Here is a 25,249-nt window from a genome sequence, read left to right as displayed (position 1 = left end):
AACTGTTCTTTCAGAAATTGGAATCTTCACAGGGAACTACATATTACATAGCAATGGGCACATTTCAAGGAAATCGTGAAATTTGTAATCAAAATACAGCCTAAATTTAATCCCAATTCACTAGGTGGTTCTCATTATCTGTAGAAATGTACACAGCACACAGCAGTATAAACAGACAGGAAAGAAACACATCTTTTATATATCCAAACAGTGGAGTATCTCAATAAGAATGAGTTCAGTATTCATTACAATTATCTGAGTCACTCTCTAAATATACTATCCCCAATGTAAACTCTACACTGCCCCAAATGTAAACTCTATAAAGTTTGACAGGCTTCTCCAGCATCTTGCAGCCAGTGTCCCAGACAACTGTTCTGAAGCATGTGGGCACCTCCTTCAGTTCCTTGATATGAACTGCAGGTTGATGGGGCCCCCGGGAATCATGAGGGTGCGTGTTCGGGGCTGAACCTCCCTCTCGTTGGGCTCTGGCCGGACCTCAAAATGCTGCATCAGCTGGAAACACAGACATGAAACGATTCTAAAATTATGACACCTTTGTGTTGACTCCCAACTTGCGAGACTTACATTGCCAAACTTTGCATGGTCATGGAGCATCACTATCAAAAGATGGACAGAATGAAATACATACGCATTAGGTAAACTATATGGAAGTGTCACAAAGACGGCTGTAGTGGGGACATCAGACCAGAAGAAACGCACAGTACTGACAGAGGAAATGAGAAATGGATGCGCTGCTGCGCAGTTTATTATTACAAAATAAAACAGGACAAAAACAGGACACGGCACTGGCAGCCAAAAACAAAGAGACAAACAAAAAGGACTAACACTAAACAAAACACGTGAGCAGATATTACTTCTATTATTATTATCGCAATTATTACCTCAGTCTCCTATCTCGTTCTCCACTCACCAAACACACAACCCCGAGTATGTGAAAACATGCTGCTTTTATGCAGCTGTACCGAGACTCGACTGCTAATCAATCATTCAATTGGAGTCGCGGTACAACTGCATGTGAATTAAAGTGCAATTCCCCGTGCTCACATATTACATTTTACCTGCACGTGAAGTGCTGTGCAATCCTCGTGCCTAAATACAAATGTACATTTTAAACACTTGTGTTACACAGACCCGTTTATATCCAATGTACCAATGACTATACACCAATATTAACACACAACATATAATAAACACAGGGGCAGGCACTTTGCCACAGGAAGACATTTATGTATCCTTGTATACATCCTATCTGTCTTGTACTTCCATTCTCTATACAGCTCTCAAATGTACAGCTTTGAAAGAAACATGTGATATCGCCAACATATATTTTAATTGTATAACATGGCATCTGAAACTACACAAGTGAAGACTACACCTGCCTTCCAGGAAATATGTTACACTTGCACTTCCTAAGTCATTATACCTCAGCAGTGTCTTCAGGTCCAAGCATCTTATTGGCTGCAAATCATATCAGTCAATAAGGAAAGTAGCTTGTTGGATACAGACAAGAAAAGGGACAGTGGGGACGGCGTAAGTTCCCAGGTGAAATGATCATGAAACTCAAATGACAGTGAAGCGGCCTGCAAGCAGATTTATGTAACTCAGGTGTACTACCAGATAGCATATTTTAAATTGAAAATATATGTCTGCAAGACAGATTTCTAGGAGTCCTACAGTATACAGCAGATGTGCAGGGCATGAAAAATATATGGACTTCATTTAAGGTGAGTGTGAGTGAGGGCACAGGCTTACAGCTAACTGCTCCACCTGCTGGAAAGCTGTTATTTCAACTAGGGAATAGTTCCATGTTATTAAGTTACATAGGTCTGTACAGTACATACAGATAGGTATGGTTTGCAAGTATTCCCCCCCTACCAACAATGTCACATTTTGTTACACTTAATGCACAGTTTTTCAAACAAACTTTTTTTTATTCCAAGCTGTAGTGGTTAAACTGAACACCGTTATATGAGGAGGAGGTTAAATGTCAACAAAACTTGCAAAGAAAATGTACAAAATTAAATTTACTGGTTACATAAGTATTCAGCTCCTTAAGTCAGTATTTGGTAGAAGTCTTTGGATAGGTCTCTTCTAGCTTTGCACAGTAGGATTGTGAAATTTTTGCCCATTCTTCATGGGAAAATTGATTCCCATCTCAGACGCAGAACTTTGCTGATCTCTCAAGGTCATTGTTGGCTTCAGAGTGACATCCCAAACCTGTTTCTCCTTGCCTGGCTGCTCAGTTTGGGAGGGTGACCTGATCTGGGTAGTGTCTGGGTGGTATGATGCATCTATGGACTTCACTGTGTTCAGAGGGATAATCTGCACCTTTGAATTTTTCTTGTACCTTTCTCCTGCTCTGTGCCTCTCTACCACTGTATCCCTGACTTGTTTTGAAAGCTCTTTGGTCTTCATGGTTGCTTTGTTGAGCTGCAGCTTGAATGTCTTTATATACCTGATGGAAATTATCTACAGGTTAAACCACTTTGAGTACACATGGGCTGAAACTATTTCACTAATTTTGTGACCTTTCAAACAAATCATTTGCACCTGAGCTGATTTAGGGCTGCAGTAGCAAAGGGGCTGAATACTTATGCAACTGGGATTAATCTGTTTTTTTCTGTAAATCTTACTTATTTATATCCTGTATGCATATTTTAACTTTATCAATGTGTAGCAGTTTGTGTAGATTCCACATGTAAAGTCTAATTTGAAAGCGTCGTGGAGTACACTCAGGTGCCAACACAATGTGAAAACTTTGCAGGGGGGTGAATACTTCCGCAAACCACTGTATGTAAAGTACAGTAGATCGCCTCCACTGTATCTCCTTCGCAACGATAATAAAGCAGTGATGCAGGTCAACTTCAAATATATAAGCGGTCATGTCTGAACTGTATTTTTAAGGTATTTGCAATGGTTTATAGCAACAATACTGTCTCCATCTCCACCTCTAAAGCCAAGGTGTTTATAGGGTGACAGGTAATACCAGGAAATAAAGAAACATGCATGTTACTACCTGTTTCTTAAAATAAATAAATCCCCCCTACTTATAATATGAATCATAACCAACAGTATGCCATGAACAGAGGGAGTGAGAGGGAGAGCAGAGAGTCGTTGAAGAGAGGAGACAGGGAGTCTTCTCTCACCTCCAACGGAGGTTTCACAGAGAGAGGAGAAAGAAGCTGGAGTTCAGAGAGAGTGAGGCTGGTTTCTCACCCTGGACAGTGCGAAGTACATCTCCAGCTCTGCCACTCTCTTCCCCACGCAGGCCCGCACCCCGACCCCAAAGGGGATAGAGCTGTAGGGGTGGTGTCTGAACTTGCACCCATCCCGCAACCAGCGCTCCGGCTCAAACTGCTCCGGCTCAGGGAAGCTGCTCTCGTCGTGGGACGCAGCGTAGTGGCACAGGTGGAACTGCGTCTGGAACCAGACAGACACATAGATTAAAAAATGAAGCACCTATGACAAATCAGGCATTGCCAACACTTAGAGACTGGTCCCTGGCAGTGTTGGGTACAGTACTTCAATGACAATACTGTGACAGTAATGGGGTTAGGTATCTCTTACAGATACTAGGTCCATGGTAGTGATGGGTACAATACTTCATAAGAAATTCAAGAACGAGGAAAGGCCACTCGGCCCGCCTATACTCGCTCGCTTTGGTGCCAGCATGGTCTGTTAGCACTTGGGAGTGAAAAAACTAAAACCCCTAGTCACCTCAAATGTTTGCTAACTGAGGTGAACACTCTGAAGAGGTACTTTGCATAAAACAATAATGGCAACAGGCTGGGAGAACATTTCTTTGACTCTGGGGGATAGACAAGTTTTGTCAATTTATATGTCAAAAAAAGAAGCCAAAATTGTTACTTCAGGTTTGCTTAATATTATAATGTGACTTATTTATAAAATTGGTATTTCAATAAAATTGATCAAATATGTATGCATTTATTATGATGATGATGACCTGTTGACTTAGAAAGAAAAAAATAAGAATTCCAGTTTTAAAATAGCTAATCCGACCATTTTGCTTTCGGATTTTATGACGTGTTGCATATTTGAAATGTTTGTGGAATGTTCAGTAAACCATTCAACTAGCCTTGTTCAAAGTTAACACAGTTCATTGTAAAAGTTTGCCTAGTTGAACACATCTCAGGTTAGTAGGGGAAATTTAACCTTTGGGTATCTAGGTGGCTAGCTAAAGGTCTAATTGTGGTCACTTAGAGGGAAATACTTCAAAGGCAATACTGTCACAGCAATGGGGTTAGCTATCTCTTACAGAGACTGGGCCCTGGTAATGAGTAATGTGTTAGTTGTGTCACACTGTAAGCATTAGTTAATTTAAAATACAGGTGAAATATAAAATTCAAGAAGATTTTCTGATTAAGTGTTGCAGTTTTGCTGCTGTAGTCAGAAGCAGTAGCATGCTTTTTTCCTTCACAAGAGAGTGGAAAGACATCTTCAGGGCTCCTGTGTTTCCCTGGAGTTGAAACTAATTTTAGGGGTGTACACAAACTGCGGTGAAGGGGAAACTATTAAATAAAATAAAGGAAAGCCAACCACAAAGCATATAGTATAAAACTGAATCCTGTTTTACCACAAAGCATGACTGTGGGAGTTGTTTTATATTCAATTTTGTAAGTGCTAACTTTGCTGTCAAGCAAACACTAACTACATGGACTGGAGTGTCTGGAATAAGCCACCTCTCTGCATTGTTTTTATGGGTGTGCCTACCTGTCGTGGGAACCAATAGTTGTCCAGTATAACTTCATTGTCTACTGTCAGACGGCCATTTCCTGGCACAACAGGGTACAACCTGCAAAAAAGAATTGGGTACAAGACACCAGGGAATCAGACTTCTGCTCAAAGGACTGGAATGAGACTGAAAGTACAGAGCAGTTAGAAGCAGTAAAGAGAAATTCCATCTTTAATTGCTTTAATCAGAAAACATAGGAAATTGGGAAATCACTGCAGCTGAATGTGTTATCAGCTTTCCCATTCTATCTGCCAAGTGATTAGAATTCAATTCAACATTAGTAAGGCAAGAAGCTAATAACACCCAGGCAGAAGAAACTCCTGGCTTTATGGACAGATATAGCTGGGTATCATCAGCGTAGCAGTTGAAGTTCACTCCGTGTCTGCAGATAGTGTCACCTAATGGTAGCCTATAAAATGAAAACAGCAAGGGATCTAGAATGGAGCCCTGTGGAACACCACAGGCAACTTCCGATAATGCCGATTTTACTTCCCTAATACAGACAAATTGAAACCTATCAGAGATAAGATTTGAACCAGGATAGGACAAGACCAAACAGTCCCACTGTGCTTTCAATACAATTCAGTAGGACGGAATAGTCTACAGAAGGGGTTGTCAAACTTTGTCATAGTGAGCCTCCCTGAGCTATAAAAAAAAAAAAAAAATTACGGCACCTCCCCAGTTTATTAAAACAATACAAAAAACTAGAAATCCTACTGTATGTTGCAACATAATGAATACAAAGTAGAAGGGATCTGATCAACGTAGATTAGTATGAGTTTCAGAAGTATTAATCTTAAGTTCAAAAACAATAACGGAAGCAGCTGAAATAAAACTTCACAAACATTAAGAAATATGACACCACAAAATGATAGATTAATTCAGTATAATATCATTCCTACCTTATCAGTAGGAGGGGTGTGTTTGTTTTCCCGCTGTACAATATAGTAGAATTCAGGGTTGCAGTGTAGAAAGGAAGAGAAGTAAGTCATCTTCAACAGAAAGCCAGGAGCGATATTTTGTTCTGATTGCAGTTAATGCTGAGGATCCAGACTCATATAGGTAGGTGGATGAAAACAGAATAAGGGATTTCAGGGCCCGGTTTGCTAACTCACAAAACTCAGATCCCACTGATAACCAAAAGTCTGCGACTGGCATTTGTAAAAATCACTGCTGCAGAACCTTGACGCTTGACAAGTCGATAAGGCTTTCCTCTTCTTTTGAAGACAGCACATCTGTGGGTTTTGGCTTAAATGTGAATGGGTTCCTGATCCATTGATTACATTTGTCTTTTAGTCACAAAACTGCTCCTGCAGGCCCCCTAAGTGCTGAACAGCATATCAATTCTTTAAACTTCTGAGTTGTGCAGGCCTCAGGGAACTAATGCCAGCAATTGAATGAAGCTGATTGCTTAAATGCATTTCACTATAAAAGCTAGTTATATTGTTTGCATTCAAATAACATTTTAATTTGCTGCTAACCAATGCTTCCATTAAGCAAGTGTTTGCTCAGAATGACTGTGATCTAGGTTGCACCAGGCTGATTGAACGTGAGATCCCATTATATAGGAGGATAGCCCCTGCCCAGTATGATTTTGTTCAAACTCAATATTCGGCAGCTTCTGAATGGTCAGGTTATTAGGGAGAGCTGTAGCCCTTACTCCTCCCCAGTAGTCAAAAAACTGACTCAATATCAGAAACATTGTTTTCCTACCGTCAAACAACGAAGGAATTTTTCGAATTCGCCATTTCACCGCTGAGATATTCCCTTTGCAATGTGTCTAGTACCTCATGGTTCAAAAACAACTCAGATCAACTAGCTGTGCGTTTTGCTGCTCTGGTCTTACACTTATCTGTTGATGGTGTAATCTCGGTGATCACGTTGTAGGGGAGGTCACAAGCTGTCCAATCATACCTTGACTTTGTAGCCTAATCCATTGAAGAGTAATCGATGTGCGTGTGTAAACAAGACACATATTTGCAAGCGAGAGCACAGTATTACGCACTTAGGATCAAGGTTTCTTACCGTTTTCTGATCATTTTTCAATTTGTAAAATTTATAAAATCAAACAAAATGGCAAGCAGTGTTCCAATGCATCCCAAAAGAAGTCGATTGGGTCTTTTTTAAGTTTTGGAGGAGATGAATAATAGTGAAAGTGACGGCGAAAATTATCAACTTTCTGGGTTGGCGAGCGCTGATTCAGCATCTGTGAAGCAGCATTTGAAGATGGATTGGAGCCTCTTCAGGATTTGTAAGTATAATGGATCCACACTACATTTATTATTATTATTATTATTATTATTATTATTATTATTATTATTATTATGTAATTTTCAATATGCATTTTTACTGTAAATATTATTAGAAAATGCAACCATTTGACTCTTAATGGGCACATAAAAATAACATTTTTTTAAATAATTTTTATTGCATAGTAAAGAGCAACACCATGTCTCATCTGTGCTTTGCTGCTGTATATGGGTCCTGATCTTTATGATGCAATACAAGTTGCAAGAAGTAATTGTTGCTTCCCGGCCGTCTTTATTATTTTCTCATTGATGTTCATTGATTTAGATGATTGCATGGGAGTGTTATTGCATGGGAGTGTTTAGCAAACTTTTTATATTTCCATGATTACAAGGAGTGATGTTACTCACCTAGAGACAGTGTAGGTTTCTTAGCCTTTCAAGATAAGCTGTCTGCCTGCTCCAACAATCACTCACTCAGTTCCTTTGTTTGCCACATGTCAATCAAAGTAAAGATCAAAGGAACTGAGGTGTTTTCAGTCTGGCAGCCTGATTTAGAGCAGCAAAGGTGTCTGCAATCTCATTATTATTATTATTATTATTATTACTATTATTATTATTATTATTATTATTATTATTGTAGAAATTTAGCAGATGCCTTTAACCAATAATCAACATAAGAATGAGTGTAACCACTTTATTTTGAAAAAAAAAATCTCATTATTTTGCTTCTTGACATTTACATACTTTCAAGCAAGTGAGTGACAAAAATAGAGTCAGGTACTGAAAATTCAGAGCTACAAAAAAATCTCAGAAGCAACATTGTCCTGCACAAACACACAGTTATGTGAAAGCAATGTGCCTGACAGTTGTGGCATATGAACTGAGAGTATTTGTCATGCATACTCATCATGGATACATTTCGGGCACCCTAGAGCTCTCCAAAAAGGCCACCTTTTGAATGAAATATTGGACAAATAAGTAAAAAAGAGGATTACAAAATCTAATTCATGTGGCAATGTATAGCATGTGAGGTGCCAGAAGGTAACCTCTCTTTTAGATCTTGCTCAAGAAACTAGTGTATGACTGGCCATAAAGGTTTACACAATATTCATTTTTGGAGAGGTTTGGAGAGGTTTGGGGACCCTTGGACCTAGCTTTGTAAAAACTCATGTAGAATTTGATCCCTTTATTCAATCAGTTCATGTGCTACAAGGTGAAAAAATGATGATAGAATATAAACAAATGAAAAGCATTTCTTGTTTTTTATGTTTTTTTTTTTTCTGGGTATCTCCTTCCAGTGTGGTACTGAGTAAGACTTATATCAAATCTGAGGTTTTAGTCCTAATGGCCAGGGGGTTACCTTGAATTGAAGCCCTGAACCATACCTGTGCTGTCTATACTTTGGAAGATAATGTGATTTATTTAAGGCCATAGCCCTCCAGGTAGAAATTGCCTGTGGGAGGCTTGGGGTTTAACAGGTTAACAACAAGACTTGGAAGTATGCATATCCATATTCCTTGGATGAATTAACAGGTACCCAGTAGTTCTCTACCTTGAATTTGGCGTGGGTACAACCACGTACCCGTGGCCGAGCGGGATTGTCCAAAGATGGCGTTTTGTACACCATTTGGCTTGTTTGAATTTAATCGAATGCCATTTGGTTTATGTAATGCTCCTGCTACTTTCCAGCGATTAATGGAGTGCATTTTTGGGGATCAAAGTTTGCAGTCCTTGCTGCTGTACCTGGACTACATAGTGGTCTTTTCATCAACTGCTGAGTAACATGTCTAGCGCTTGGATATGGTGCTGGGTCATCTTGGGCAACAAGGCCTAAAAGTAAAACCAAGTAAGTGCTGCTTCTTTCGACAGTAGGTTATTAGGCCATATCATCTCCCGTGAGGGCGTGGCTAATGACCTGGATAAAAATTAGTGCTGCTGCTGACTGGAAGTGTCTACAGAACATTCCAGAGTTAAGAGTTTCGCTCGCTCCTTGGTTTTGCTAGCTATTATCAATGCTTTCTGGAGTGATTCGCAGAGCAAGCAGTGCCTTTACATCGATTGGTGTCCGAGTTGATTGGGTCAAGGAAGCGAGATAGAGGTAATGTAAAAATATCTTTGGAGGGAAAGTGGAGGAATGAGTGTGAACATGCCTTTCAACCATTGAAAATTAAGTTGGTGATTACACCTGTACTTGGATATGCAGATTTTAAGAAGCCATTTATCATTAAGATTGCTGAAAGCCATAATGGGCTGGGTGCCGTGTTATTGTAGGTACAGGATAGAAAACAACAACCTACTGCGTATGCTAGTCGGGAGTTAAGATCAACAGAATGCAACACGGACAATTACAGCTCCATGAAGTTGGAGTTTTTGGTCATCAAGTGATCTGTTTCTGAAATATTTAGGGAATATCACTTGGGAATGTATTTACACAGAATAGTCCTTTGAGCTATTTAAATACTGCTAAACTCGGTCCGGTGAAACAGCGTTGGGCCTCCCAGTTAGCATCGTTCAACCTGGATATAAAATATCGACCTGGTAAAGTTAATGGTAATGCACATGCACTCCAAAGTGTGCATGTGACAACAATAGCCCAAGCACTCCACAAATCTAGCCAGTATTTTACTCAAGAAAGCCCACCTTGAATCCCATTTAAAGTATGCAAAAAAAAAAAAAACACTCAGGAGTCTCTGTAGCCATGTGGCAAAAAGTTTTGTGTTCTGATGAAACTAAAATGGAACTTTCTGGCCAAAATGCAAAGCGTTATTTTTGGCACAAGCCCAACACAGCACATCACCCAAAGAACACCATCCCTACTGTGAAGCATGGTGGTGGCAGCATCATGTTATGGGGATGTTTCTCATCGGCAGAGACTGGGGCACTTGTCATGATAGAAGGGAAAGTGAATGGAGCAAAGTACAGAAAAGTCCTTGAGAAAAACCTGCTGCCCTCTGCAAGAAAGCTGAAACTGGGATGGTGCACAACCCGGCGGACCAGGTTTTTGGGAGGCCGCCGCAGCCTGATCGGAGTATTTGTAGCAGCTCCTGAATGTCAGCTACGAGTTCCAGGGGCCGTTGATATCAGGCTGGCTAGCGACACACGGTGCCGGGGGTCGGGACTTTCACCCAGGGGACCAGGTGTGGGTCTAGTCTATTGTCCCCGCCAGCAACTGTTGACAAGTTTTCTGCGTCATACATTTACTATTGAGCGGCCACTCCCTATAAAAGGTTCCCATAGTAAAAGAAGAACGAAATATAATAAAGCATAGTAAGAGCAAGGTAAAGCATAGTAAAAAACATGGCAAACCATGGTAAACTATGCATAGTATAACCATTGTAAAAAATCTAAATTATTGTGCAAATTTATTGTGGAAAACTTTTATGAGGATCCTTCTTCAATTGTTCTGTAAAAGCACTGTCATTCACATACCGTTACTTTTAGTACTCTTCAATCGAAATATCTGTACTGTATACAAAACAAAGCTACAACAGTTTTGCAGTTTGTACTTCATTGACAAAATGTATCATGAATGTTCACTTGCACCATTAACGTCGTGGATTTCCCCAGTCTCCTACCTCAGTGTCTCTTTTATGACAGCCTTCATGTAATGCATCTGGGACAGGTGTTCTGCAGTGGGGATGCGCCGCCCTGGGCAAACCTCAGCAATCTCGCGATACAGCCGGACCTGAACAGCGGGAGCTCTGGCCAGGTGGTACAGGGTCCAGGACATTGTGTTCGAGGTCTGGAGAATAATATTATGCATTTCAAAATGATGACTTATTGTGTACATGCCTCCCATTCTTACTTCTATTTTTTATTTTACTGCCCTTTGCAACCTTTGAGTGTTTTTGCATTTATTTAAATGCTGAGTTTGCAGGGTTTTTCAATGGTAGCCTGTGTTAGGGTTAGGGTTAATTAAATGCTGAGTTTGCAGGGTTTTTCAATGGTAGCCTGTGTTAGGGTTAGGGTTATTTAAATGCTGAGTTTGCAGGGTTTTTCAATGGTATCCTGTGTTAGGGTTAGGGTTAATTAAATGCTGAGTTTGCAGGGTTTTTCAATGGTAGCCTGTGTTAGGGTTAGGGTTAATTAAATGCTGAGTTTGCAGGGTTTTTCAATGGTAGCCTGTGTTAGGGTTAGGGTTATTTAAATGCTGAGTTTGCAGGGTTTTTCAATGGTAGCCTGTGTTAGGGTTAGGGTTATTTAAATGCTGAGTTTGCAGGGTTTTTCAATGGTAGCCTGTGTTAGGGTTAGGGTTATTTAAATGCTGAGTTTGCAGGGTTTTTCAATGGTAGCCTGTGTTAGGGTTAGGGTTATTTAAATGCTGAGTTTGCAGGGTTTTTCAATGGTAGCCTGTGTTAGGGTTAGGGTTATTTAAATGCTGAGTTTGCAGGGTTTTTCAATGGTAGCCTGTGTTAGGGTTAGGGTTAATTAAATGCTGAGTTTGCAGGGTTTTTCAATGGTAGCCTGTGTTAGGGTTAGGGTTATTTAAATGCTGAGTTTGCAGGGTTTTTCAATGGTAGCCTGTGTTAGGGTTAGGGTTATTTAAATGCTGAGTTTGCAGGGTTTTTCAATGGTAGCCTGTGTTAGGGTTAGGGTTATTTAAATGCTGAGTTTGCAGGGTTTTTCAATGGTAGCCTGTGTTAGGGTTAGGGTTATTTAAATGCTGAGTTTGCAGGGTTTTTCAATGGTAGCCTGTGTTAGGGTTAGGGTTATTTAAATGCTGAGTTTGCAGGGTTTTTCAATGGTAGCCTGTGTTAGGGTTAGGGTTTAAATGCTGAGTTTGCAGGGTTTTTCAATGGTAGCCTGTGTTAGGGTTAGGGTTAATTAAATGCTGAGTTTGCAGGGTTTTTCAATGGTAGCCTGTGTTAGGGTTAGGGTTATTTAAATGCTGAGTTTGCAGGGTTTTTCAATGGTAGCCTGTGTTAGGGTTAGGGTTAATTAAATGCTGAGTTTGCAGGGTTTTTCAATGGTAGCCTGTGTTAGGGTTAGGGTTATTTAAATGCTGAGTTTGCAGGGTTTTTCAATGGTAGCCTGTGTTAGGGTTAGGGTTATTTAAATGCTGAGTTTGCAGGGTTTTTCAATGGTAGCCTGTGTTAGGGTTAGGGTTATTTAAATGCTGAGTTTGCAGGGTTTTTCAATGGTAGCCTGTGTTAGGGTTAGGGTTATTTAAATGCTGAGTTTGCAGGGTTTTTCAATGGTAGCCTGTGTTAGGGTTAGGGTTATAAATGCTGAGTTTGCAGGGTTTTTCAATGGTAGCCTGTGTTAGGGTTAGGGTTAATTAAATGCTGAGTTTGCAGGGTTTTTCAATGGTAGCCTGTGTTAGGGTTAGGGTTAATTAAATGCTGAGTTTGCAGGGTTTTTCAATGGTAGCCTGTGTTAGGGTTAGGGTTATTTAAATGCTGAGTTTGCAGGGTTTTTCAATGGTAGCCTGTGTTAGGGTTAGGGTTATTTAAATGCTGAGTTTGCAGGGTTTTTCAATGGTAGCCTGTGTTAGGGTTAGGGTTATTTAAATGCTGAGTTTGCAGGGTTTTTCAATGGTAGCCTGTGTTAGGGTTAGGGTTAATTAAATGCTGAGTTTGCAGGGTTTTTCAATGGTAGCCTGTGTTAGGGTTAGGGTTAATTAAATGCTGAGTTTGCAGGGTTTTTCAATGGTAGCCTGTGTTAGGGTTAGGGTTATTTAAATGCTGAGTTTGCAGGGTTTTTCAATGGTAGCCTGTGTTAGGGTTAGGGTTATTTAAATGCTGTGTTTGTAGGGTTTTTAAATGGTAGCCTGTGTTAAGGAACTGAGTTCAGGACCTGCTCTTCAGTTCTAGATCAGCCAATGTCTTTATAGTAAGCCGGCTCCTTCTGCTCCATCCATGATAATAAAACACTCAATAGTGCAAAATTAAGAAATACTAAAAGAAACTTCATACATTGACTAAAAAATATTTCAACTGGCACTTCATTCATTCATTCATTCATTCATTCATTCATTCATTCACTTCATTCATCAACTGATCACGTCATTCCTTTTGTTTAGCTGGAAATACAGCGCTTTGCCCTAAACTGAGACAATGTGCTTTGTCTGCTGCCATGCTCATACACATGTCTGTAATATTAGTGTACAGTCCTTTATATTACAGTGAAGATAGCAGAAAGGGGAGATTATTTTTGGTTTTCAACATGTTATGGTTTGATCAGCTAAGTGCAACGGATTGCCTGGAACCTATAAGGTCCAGGCTACTCTACACTGCAGTACAGCACTGTTTACCCAGAGAGCATGGACTCTTTCCTACAGGAATTCAGATCAGTGCTAATTGAGAGACTAACTCAGAGACTTTTTTTATTTTTTAGCACGTGTTGCTAAAGTGGACCACCGATTAATTGAGCTATATTTTATTTTTATAATTGACCATAGCCCATTAAAAGATGCATTTGAAAACTTAAAAATAAATGACTACAGTATTAATACATATGAAAGTATACAACAGTCATGTTATGGGTCCAAATAAAAAAAAAAAAAACATTTCAAGAAATAGAAATAATTTGTACTTGGTTTTAATGTCATCTGGATCAGGGGGTTGCACATGCCAGACTTATTAACATTTATTAGCATGTTCCTAACTAGTTAGGCTGGGTCCTACTTATTGATTTTTGAACCTGATCTGTCCGGTATTCTGTTAAGTTCACAATACAATATGATATTACACACATTGGTCACAACTTGGCTCTCACCACCAGAGATTCTATAAGATAAAGTCTGGTGTTTTCCTGTTCTTAATTGCATTGTTTTAGCTGCACAGCAGTGGTCCTCAAAATGGGGGCAGATGTACATACCGAAATAATCTTCTGTAAATACAGTATAATCGTAAATCTCGTTTTTTACTGACTTTATGTGAACGAAAAGACACACACTTGCCCGTTTTCCCATTGGAAATAGTGATATTTTGAAATATCACTGTCCTGGTCACAAAAGCAAAGTTTGTGGGGAAATATAGCCATTTTCTACACTTTTGAGGCATAAGCAATTAGGAAATAACACTTACTACCCAGGAACAAAAAAAAAAAAAAATTGTTACACAGTGTAGTCACTCCCAATGACACCAACACCTGACAAACAAATAATCTTTCCCAATGACCGTGACAACCAAAGTGCCTCAGGCCAGGGGAGCAATCACCAATGTGAATGCTGCTATGAGCTGCCTAGGTTATTTTGACTTTTCCCTTATTACTGTGCTGTAGCTCTTTTGAGCATTTATAAAGCCAGTTCTAATAGTATGAACCACTATACAATAAGAGAGATCATTGTAAAGACAGTAGCGGTCCCAAGACAGTCATGGGTGCTTTGAACCACAGTTGTATGGCAATGCCATGAATTCATTGCAGTTTGTCAATAGGGACTGCTTTTCATTTGAACAGGTATCTGCTTGTAGCCAGGTTACATATACAATACATATAATTATACATTGCTATCTCCAAGGTCAGCAATACACCTGAAATACAACTGTATCTATACAAACTATAACCCTAAAAGTGATCAGTCTTAGCTCTGTATATCATCCCTAACAGCCTGGAATATTTGAAAGGTAAGGTAAGTCTACGTCCTTTCCTCTCTCACACACACTTACTGTGTCAACTCCTCCCAACAGCAGTTCAGTGAGACTGGTATAGATTTCACTAAGGGAAAGCTTATTACAGGACAGCAGATAGGTGAGGTACATTCCCTCCACAGTCTCCCCTTTTTCTGTTTTCTGGTGAATCTCCTTCACCTTGTGGTCAATCAGTGTCTTCGCTGAAATCAAAGTAGGAGACAGGACATAGAAAGGCTCTGAACAGATTTAATAACACACTAGATTACAGGGCATGAATAGCAATGAAATAACGTTGTAATAACATGGTAATTACCAATGATTCCTGCTCTTATAGTAATTACAGTGAAAGTACATGGCAACGGGCTTGTGAACTCTTTTTCAACTGGTGTAATAACTTGGTTACACCACGGTAGTAGCCATTTCCATGTAATTGAACACTTATCATCTGTATGTAACATTCACAAACAGTAACATTAACAGTTAACTTGTTATTACTATGTTACGACACAGTTAAATATACCATGTAATATACTGGAAAACTGGTTTGCCCCTGTCAGTAATAAAGATACCTTATATTAACCTACTGAGTAGCTTGATTCCAAGGTCTCCTCCACCCACCCTCCACTTACAGGTCATACAGTTAAAATGCAACACAAGACAGTTCTAAAAGTTATTACAGTCCCATAATGTGTATCTGATGTTTACAAAGTCACATAGCTCACATCAAAGGATACATACTTAGATATATTCAACAAGACGAGGAAGTGTAAGGAACCCCAGGCAGATTCACCTTACCAACAGCAGAGATGTCATCCCAAGAGCTGACAAATCTCTTCCAGTAGGGCAGCATGGAGCGAGTCCACTTGGGGAAGAAGAGGACAGTCTCAGAGAGAGTCAGCATGTCCCCGACAGCCCGGATGAACTTCTGTGTGTCCTCAGGAATCTCCTCGTCGAGGCAGCCAAGACGTGCCTCAAACAGAATGGACGAGATCCCTGGAGCAAACCGGACAGACAGGCAGAAGAACATCTGAAAATTAGTGAACGAAAGGAGGCCATTTGGCCCATTAGTGCTTGTCCAGTTCCTCGTAGCTGGTTGACCTTAAACATTCATGCAGGGTTTTAAAAGGATCCCAATGATTCAACATGACATGATGATTAGCAGACAAAACATTTTAAATGGCTATTGGCACTTAGTGTATCTTGCAGGTTTTTTTTTTATGACTGAAATATATGCTCTGTTTATTAACAGTATTAGCATTATTATTTTTTATTTTTTTTAAAAACATTTTTATAGGCCACTAAAATGTGATTAAATGTGGATCACAGACGACGCCTACCAAAACACGCCCTTTTTGTACCACGTCACGCATGACGTATCAAAAGGGAAACCATTCTCGGCCTGTATTTCTGACCTACAGGTTTGTGAAATAAAAAAATATGTATATATATTTTATTATATGTTTCCAGCGGCAGTCGCCATGTGTGTTTACCTTTTCGTATGTAACTTCCGGTTTTATTCCGGCCAGCAAAATTCCTGAGTGGGAGTGACCATACATCACACAAAATCCTTCATGTCTTTGTTGTTTATTAATATTTTTAACCGCATAAAAACAATTTTATTTCAATTAATGGAATCTATACAGAAATGATGTGTTTGACCTGCAAGATGCATTTTAACAATCTCTAGCTTTAAATGTCCCTTCACGTGAAAAGAAACAACCGTGATCTATGGGGATTAAAACCCCTCTTCATTCAACCACTTCATCTGTTTCTGAAAGCTGAATGTGTTTTATATTTTTTTATTTATTTAGTGTGTCTAATTATAATCCCCCCACCACTGATTTTCTCCCAATTTGGAATGCCCACAAGGCCCAAAGGTTCAGTGGGCGTCCAATCCTACGACCAAGCCAGTTTTCTTTTTCACATAGGAACTCGAGAGTGGATGTCAGCAAGCAACCGACCTCTGGAGGATAAAGGCCAGCCCTGAGGGTGTCCGCTCTGAACTCACTGGACACCTGGCCAGAAGGGTTGACTGTAGAGAGATGAGGAGACACAGTCCCTGCCAGTTTTACCTCCCTAACTTGCGGGAGAACCAGAGCCAGTCTGATGCTCCCTGTGAACCTGTGCTGTATGACACCCTGCGCACCAATGTTTATATTGAAATAACCCCCCCCCCCCCCCCCCCCCCCCTTTGGATTCCCTTCCAGAGCTCAGGAACAATGCTGTAAATAGATGCAGAATCTACCCTGGACAAATATTTTAACAAATAAATACACTGGTGCAGAGATATACAAAGTAAAGAAAACCACAACAAAAAGAAACTGGTGTCATTATCTGACCCATTCAAGCGTGTTGTCAGATTAGCTTGTCAGAAATAACTTAAAAACTGAAAGTGTTGAAACCTGTTACATAATGAACAGGCTTTATGGTGTTCCAATGAAGAACCCCAGTCAAATCCATACTCTGAAATGGGAGTGATTTATTACAGTACTTTGATGAAGCAGAGCTGAGTGCACTGTATAGTGTGGCGAATGAAAAGTGTTTAACTATTGACATTTGTTTTGTTTGATCCTGTGAGATGTCTACAGTATTTATGAAATGTTTCACAATTGTAAAATTTTTTTCTTTATAAATTTAGTAGTCGCCAATTCATTTTTACCCCATTTTTCACCCAATTTGAAATGCCCAATTGTATTTAGGCTCAGCCCATCGCTACCACCCCTGCGCTGACTCGGGAGCAACGAACACAAACACATGCTGTCCTCCAAAGCGTGTGCCGTCAGCCGACCGCTTCTTTTCACTCTGCAGGCCTGCCATGCAGCCAGCCCAGGGCTACAGCGTTGGAGGACAACGCAACTCTGGGCAGCTTACAGGCAAGCTTGCAGGTTCCCAGCCAGTCTACAGGGGTTGCTGATGTGTGGTGAGCCGAGGAGCGTGGTGTCCAGGCTATAGGGCGCATCCTGCACTCCACGCGACGTGCCTTTTCCGAATGCGTCGTACGGAAGCACCTAATTGTACACCTAATTTTTAAAAGCTTACCTTATTAACCACATTGATATAATTCCACAGGGACACCCCTTTAAATCGTGGTGTGTGTGTGAATCAACCAGAGTAAGTGACCACTCAGGACTAGCCATTTGGGTCATTATTTCCAAGCGATTGTTTCCATTTCCATGCTGTTATTTTGCCACAGACACAACAATGTAATAAGATACTTCCCTGAAAGCGAATGACACATTTCCGTCAGGGTCCTAGAGCATGCACTGATAGCCCCATGCACACCAGTACCTTCAAAGCCAAACTTGTAGAGCTCCCCGGCCAGGTTCTGGACTGAAGTCCCGTCAGGACTCTGCTCCCGGAGCCGGTAGATCCTGTGCAGGAGGTCGGACACCACCTCATTCACCACGGGGGCGTACGCAGACACCTCCTGCAGCTTCAACATCTTGGGGTTCAGAGCCCTGCGGATCCGGTACCACTCCGGCCCCTTCCTGCAAGAGAAAAATAATCCAATCTGACAGGGCAGCTGGGTATACAACACTAGAAGCATCCAACAACTGGATCAAAATCAGCACTGATTATTAAAAAAATATTGTTATCTGTAAGCATTCTTCCCTGTCATCTTCGTCTAGATAGACTACATGTACAAATATAAGTGTGGCAAACACCTCCACTGTATCTCCAGTCAGGAATGTGATGTAGTCTTATAACCTATGGTTTTTCTGCAGGTCCTCCTTTTTACAAGGTATGCAAATTAGTTCATGCCAGTGCATGGCTTAATACAAGATACTGTGCTTAATTACTTGAAAACACAGGGAAGGGCTGCATTTTTAGCAAGTTTCATCGCAACTGGACATGTTACTGTTACTGAAGGCAATTGGGGGCCATCTTGGTAAAGACGCTGTTTTAACGTATATATAGATATATGACATATATATATATTATATATATATATATATATTATATATATATATATATATATATATATATATATATAGCTAGCAAGATAGCAGGGAGAGGGTCAGATCCCGCCCTGCCTAAAAACATATGCAAATGCACAAATGTTTAATTTAATTAAATTTCTGTTAATTGTCTTATTATTAATTATCACCTGCACCTGGTGATCATTGTAAATTAGAGCCAGGTGCAGGGTATTTAAAGAAAGCAGCCAGTGTGCTCAGGACTGCTGCTGTGTGGAGGGCCTGGTTGATGGTGCTTTCAACCATTTTTGAAAAAAAATAAAATAAAAAATGTACCATACAAAGCCTTTTTGAGTGTGTTGGTTGATTTTTGTTTTAACAGGTTAACAGCTTAGCTATCCTGTTTATAGCTTAGGGTCGTGTGTTAGTCATTGCTCGTAAGAGCTAGGTGTTTGTTTTGTTTATTTTGATTTTGTGTTTATTAAAAAATAGCACATAAGCGCTTTAAACTTCCATTTCCTGGGTCCTGTTTTAAAGGGGCATCGAACCATGGTGAGGTGCAGTCTTGTTACATATATGGTACAAGGCACCTTCCATTTCTTGGTGATTAAGTACAAAATGTGAAAACTGTGAGAGGGTCTGAATACTTTTGCAAAGCACTGTATAAATAAATTGTTTTCTACCAATGTATTTCATTATTATTATTATGATTCATATTATTATTATTATTTTGTTTACATAGCAGTCACCTTTATCCAAGGCAACTTACAGAGACTAGAAATAAAATAAACAATACTGCTTCTGTTTCCCTTTTCAGGCAGATTTGTGTTGTATTTGCAGTCAGACAGCGTACAGCTTCCAGCTTCCAGGCTACGGGGAAGCTCTGGGGTTTTTATTTTCACTGTATCAATGTTTGATCTAATAGCATATTGAAAGTGAATGCAGGAGCATGGTGATACTCAGAGGGGAATCTTTTACTTTCAAAAAGTTTTTTGTGGATAAATTATTTTATCGTCTTTCTACACAACAAGTATAACTATTACATTACATGACACAAATTCAATAATATGAAATTCAGAGATTCTCAATTCACAGAAAAATCTATTTCATTGCTGATTACTGCTGCAAATCCAGTCCCTTTTCTGCCTAAGAAACTGCTCTCTCTCTCTCTCTCTCTCTCTCTCTCTCTCTCTCTCTCTCTCTCTCTCTCTCTCTCTCTCTCTCTCGCTCTCTCGATTGTGGGAGGGGCCTATGAGCAAAGAGCAAAGAGCAGTGAATTTAAATTAGTTTAAATAAATATATAAATAAATTTGTTTTCTATATAAGTTTGTTTTAATATCTGCAAACTTTTTAGTCAACATGTACACCTGGGGATGGGCTCCCACTCGGGTGGTACAGGGGGGGCTGACTCGGAGACACGGGTTCAGGTGTATACCTGACCTCGATGTCTCCGTGGAGGATGTGTTGTTGGTGGTGGGAAAGTCAGTTGGGTTTAGAAATATTAAATCTGCCTCACGAATAAACAAAGCAATAGCTGTTTTTCTGAGTCAAGAAAATCTGGTTAGTAAAATTGTGGAAGAAGGTTTTGTTATAAATGGTTCACTAATTTCAGTCATGCCCCTATCCACACTTTTGACTAAAGTTATTCTTTCAAATATTCCCGTTTATTGATAATGCCATAGTTGAGAAAGCGCTCTCTCGATACGGCAAAATAATGTCGCCTTTTAAACAAATCCCACTCGGTTGCAAGGCACCAGAAATTAAACACGTAATGTCTTTCAGAAGGCAGATTTTTGTGCTTCTGAATGACCCTGATCTTGTTTTAAATGTTTCATGGCTTTTTAACATTGAAAGCAGGTAGTGTTTGCAAGCATAGGCATAATGAAATTTCGTTGTGGGGAACAGGGGCATCTCAAACATTCATGCCCACAGTTAAATGCAGAAGCAGGTCTGAGTGGTAGTAGTAATGGTAACGAGGAGGGGTCCGAGGTGGTTAAGAGATCGCAGGTGGAAGAGACCGAACGACCGGAACCAGGCGACTTAGCCCAGCAACAGCCTGCCAACAGCGAGTCTGCACCCAAACCAGAGGCTGCTACAGTATCGGTTGATGCTGACCAGGAGGGAGAGTTCAAGGTGGTGGGGAAAAAGCGGTGGCTGAAAAAGAGGAAGACATCCTCTGCTGCTGCCGACATGGAGGGCAGGGGGGGGGGCAATCTGGGGACCTATGGTTTCTCACGGCAGTGGTGGAGGGTCTCAGCCCTGCGCTGCGGTGGAACAGAGCAGCCGGATGGAGGAGAGTGGGGAAGGTGATTCCCAGCCCACTGATACCGCAGTTCAGGTATCAGGTGATGTCAGCGGAGCTGAATCTCTGTCGGCCCCAATGGCTAGTTCAAGTCAGCTCTGATGGGGATTCTGTCCCGGGTGGCTCCTCTCAGCCAGGGGAGTCGGTGGTGGCAGAGGAGCCAGTGGATGAGGCGATGTCGCTGTACGAGGAGGGCGAAGAGGAAGATGGAAATTTCTCCTACACCTCGCAGCTCTCTGACATTTCGGCCAGCCAAACCGGTAAGGGCAAATTATAAAATATTAAAGAAATCTGCACTTTTCTCGATAAAACAAAGGGTAAGAGGCGAGAAGAAGTAAAATCCTTCTTCCCAGACCAGAAGCGTTTTCTATACTCAGAAATGTTGTACTCAAGAAAGCAACTTTAGCTGAATTTGATTCAGACTGAAAAAGCATATGAGCTCAGTGAGGAAAATGTTGAGATCTTCTAATCAATTTTAATGGCTAACTTTACCTGGAATATTTATATTGTTATGTATTTATTCATTTTATTGTTGAGCAATCTTTTTTTTACCAATGGAGAGCATAAACATAAATGGGGGCAGAATTTTAACAAGCGAGCACAGCTATTCGATTTTTTAAATAGTAAATGAGCGAACGTGATTTTATTGCAGGAGACACACTAGCCAGTCTCACTGGCAGTCTGAGTGGGGGAGTGAATGTGTTTTAAGTCACGGCTCAAATGTTAGTGCAGGGTTGGCTGTTGGTGCTGGGGCAGTGTGATACTGGTCATGTCCTTATACTGGGAGGGGATTTTAAGTGCATGTGGCAATGTTGCCCCGCCCCTGCGTGTATATTGTGTTGTATGTTGCATGTTGTGTGTTAATGTTGGTGTATAGTCATTGCTACGTGGGATATAAATGGGTCTGTGGAATTTCAGCACTTTGGATTTGAAATGATACAATGACTATGGGGTTAAAGTGCAGACTGTCACCTTTAATTTGAGGGTATTTCCATCCATATCGAATGAACTGTTTTGAAATTACAGCACGTTTTGAACATAGTCCCTCTATTTTAAGGTTCCGAAAGTAATTGGGCAGATTACTTTATTGTACATAATGTTAGTCATGTTTAGTACTTGGTCGCATATCCTTTGCATGCAACGATTGCCTGAAGTCTGCGACCCATAGACATCACCAGACGCTGGGTATCTTCCCTGGTGATGCTCTGACAGATCTGTACTGCAGCCATCTTCAGTTCCTATATATATATATATATATATATATATATATATATATATATATATATATATATATATATATATATATACACATCCGTGTAGGAATGACTGACGTGTTTTCAATGTTTGTTTCAATCTCTCAAAGTTGACCAAAAATGTAGCATTGAAGTTCTCTCCACTAACAGTTTCAATAATCATTGAAACGAATGACCTTTGCCATAATGCTTGCATTTTTACATAGGAAAATCTGAGAAAAATGATGGCATTACATATTAGGTAAGAGTTACTGTAATTATTGTTGCAAGTACTCTTAGTTTATAACTTTCCAGCCAATGACAATGCAGTATCCAGCTCCTCCCTCCTCAAACCTCTGCCCGCACTTACTCTACATGCAGGCCGTAGGCTTGTCCCCGCATGTCGCGGTACTCCTTCCAGTGTGGGAGGTAGGTCCTTACAGGGTATTTCCCTTCTTGCTGGATAACCTGTGCGATCAGGTCAGCCGTTGCCACATTGACCACGTCAAAGGGGCCGAACTTTGACCGCCAAATCGGCCCATACAGCTTCTTATGCTCCACCTGAGACGAGAGGGGAAGGAAATCAGGTGTCAGGCAGCTCACAGGTGTGGCAAGCGATGCAAAATAAATAATACAGCCTATACTTTTAATAAGAACCAGCGTCACAAAATGACTGAGATAAACGTACGACAAAGTTTTTCTTGCATGTTTTCCTATGATTGTCGTTGATTGATGGCTGGTTTCACTGACCCGATTTGCACTGGTCTAGCGCTAATCTGAGTCTGTGTTTAAATGAACGGAATACAAATTATAGAATCATAAAGGACAACATCAGGCGGTACATTGCCCAAATCACTGGCTATATTTGGGCTGTAACTTGAAGATAGCAATTCAAATATGTTGAAAGGTCCATGATGAAGATACTTGGTGTGGTATGTTAATATAAAAATATAGATGTGAATCATTTTCTACAAAAATGAATTGCTGTACATATGCAGTATATATTATCAGTATATACAGGGATTTAAGACCATATGCGTATAAAAAAAATCAGCATGCTTGTTTCTCAGTGAAAGTGCTGTGTCGCCCAAAATCATTCTGGTGTGTGGCAGCCTTTAGGGGCAGTAAATATTTCTTATTAAATGTTAACACATTGTTTTGTTGCTAATGCAGGGCTGTGTTACACTCCATCCTAGCGTAATATGACTGCTGACACCTACTTACATTGCTTTGAATGTTAAGCTTAGGAACATCGGAAATCGACAGAAAGCAAAAGACGGCTCTTCAGGACTGCAATTTACAGTGGAAAAAGGGTCACAAATGCCTTTTCACCAGTCAGAAAGTGACAATTCAGATTAGCATTACAGCAATTCCTTTTATGATTAGTAATATAAAGCATGCTTTGAGAAGTGTGTGTTATTTTGTTTTACAGTACTGTAAGTTTTGAAACACCAGTGGGACTGGGTGTTTTTCTTTACACTCATCCCTGCATTAATAGTTCTCTTTTTATATAAGAACTGTAGAAAATAGTGTCTCTTATACTGAGCTTACTTTACAGTTGTATTTAATATAGTCAGTGCCAATGACTTTGATTACACTAGTTCCTGTATTTCTTATATAAAAATAGAACTTGTTTCAACAGAAATGAAATTAAACAGCAAGCATTCCGCCATGCTGTAGCATTAAGTGTGTTTTAGCCTCTACCACAATTTGTACTTTCTAACGTTTTTATTTGACAGCCACTTAACATGTAATGGGCATAAAATTAAAATAATCATGATAATGTCCAATATTTTATAGAGGGTATCGTAACGAGGTAGCCTAAATGAGGTATCGCAGAACCCTGCTGTACAGTACGATTCTCTGTTACGCTTGTGAAAAGCTTGAATTGTTAGCTATGATCAGTCGTTCGGTGAATTCTGGTTGTTGTAGTTCAAACTGGAGAGCGTTCCTAATTGGGCTGCATTCCTAAATTCAACGCCGAGAAGCAACAACTCTTAAATCGTTCCTAAACTAACCGTTGAGAGCTAGTGACGCTCAGCGTTGGCTCATCACTGACTCAACGAACTCACCGACTCTCAGACCTGGTGTGTATATATATATATATATATCAAAGTAATGCAGCATATTTAATAAAAAAAAAAAAAAAAAACTTGTATTTAAGATTTTGTAATATTCTTTTTAGATTTTTTGGCTGGAGGCCAGATATGCCGAATCGCTCATTTAAAATTTTACCGTTTAGTTTAGAATGCAACGAAGCGTTCCTAAATACCCTGTTGTGACAATAGTGCCCTCAACAGTACAGCTGAATTTAGGTACACACCCAGGTACGCACCCATTGTTACAGGTCCAGTCAGAACTACACAAAAACTGTTATCAAACCGTACAAATGCGCATGCGAAGCATTCGTTTTTAAAAGTAACATCCTGTCATAATATAATTATAATAATATAACTCCACTACATATTTTATCAAAACGTGCTTGCATTGTATCTGTTTTAGTACAGTTTTCTGACTTGCGTTACCGTTGTAATTACCTGCAAAGCGTGACTCTTATCTGCGTACCCCTTAACAAAAAGCCAGTAAGCCGTGGTTGCAAGACTTGGTCCCCGCAGATCATCGATGCACTTGTATTTGCCGTGGCTGCTTTCTGCTTGTAAATTTAACTGGCTTGTCCTTGATTTAAACCTGCAATTACTCTGCATTGCACCGGCAAGATCAAGAGATAATCCTCTGAAAGGCAGCAGAACAGGTCGAAAGACAGCAGACATGGTGCAGTGAAGCACGATTCCACGTTCTGGAGCAAAGGCGCAGCCTGTACACTATCACTCACACACTGATCTTAAAAAAGTCAAAGTCTCATTTTAACCCCCCCCCCAAAAAAACATTTCTAGCAAATGTGCACCTTATCAGCTCCGCCCATAAAAAACATTCTGGCAAAGTGCAACTCTGCCACGTTCATTGATTTTTGTGCAATTATTTCCCACAGTCATGATCACTTTTTCATGAACTATTGCTGATGCAACTATTTACTTACAGTATCTGCGCTGCGCACTCTACTTTATCCAATAGCACACCTCATCTGTAGATTAGTTCCCCTAACACTTCCCCTAACATACATTTGGCTGTCAAAGCTTCAATCAGGTAAAGAATACTGTAACATCAGTTTATTCATTTGTTATAATTCAGTTTGATAAACAA

General features: G+C 40.1%; 1 protein-coding gene across 1 annotated transcript; it reads right to left on the bottom strand.

Moving 5' to 3' along the window:
- LOC121323418 (sterol 26-hydroxylase, mitochondrial-like) lies at positions 1 to 24,867 on the bottom strand. The gene is made up of 9 exons (XM_041264480.1): positions 24,586 to 24,867; positions 22,419 to 22,609; positions 17,886 to 18,085; positions 15,393 to 15,590; positions 14,634 to 14,797; positions 10,599 to 10,765; positions 4,753 to 4,834; positions 3,238 to 3,441; positions 1 to 513 (listed from the first exon to the last, which is right to left on the bottom strand). The coding sequence occupies exons 1-9, from the start codon at positions 24,817 to 24,819 to the stop codon at positions 397 to 399; spliced, it is 1,557 nt and encodes a 518-aa protein (XP_041120414.1). The 5' UTR covers positions 24,820 to 24,867; the 3' UTR covers positions 1 to 396.
- Positions 24,868 to 25,249: the final 382 nt, after the last annotated feature.

This window comes from Polyodon spathula, chromosome 11 (assembly GCF_017654505.1).
Source record: "Polyodon spathula isolate WHYD16114869_AA chromosome 11, ASM1765450v1, whole genome shotgun sequence".
In the NCBI taxonomy this organism is placed as follows: domain Eukaryota; kingdom Metazoa; phylum Chordata; class Actinopteri; order Acipenseriformes; family Polyodontidae; genus Polyodon; species Polyodon spathula.
This window is presented reverse-complemented; position numbering and strand designations above follow the sequence as displayed.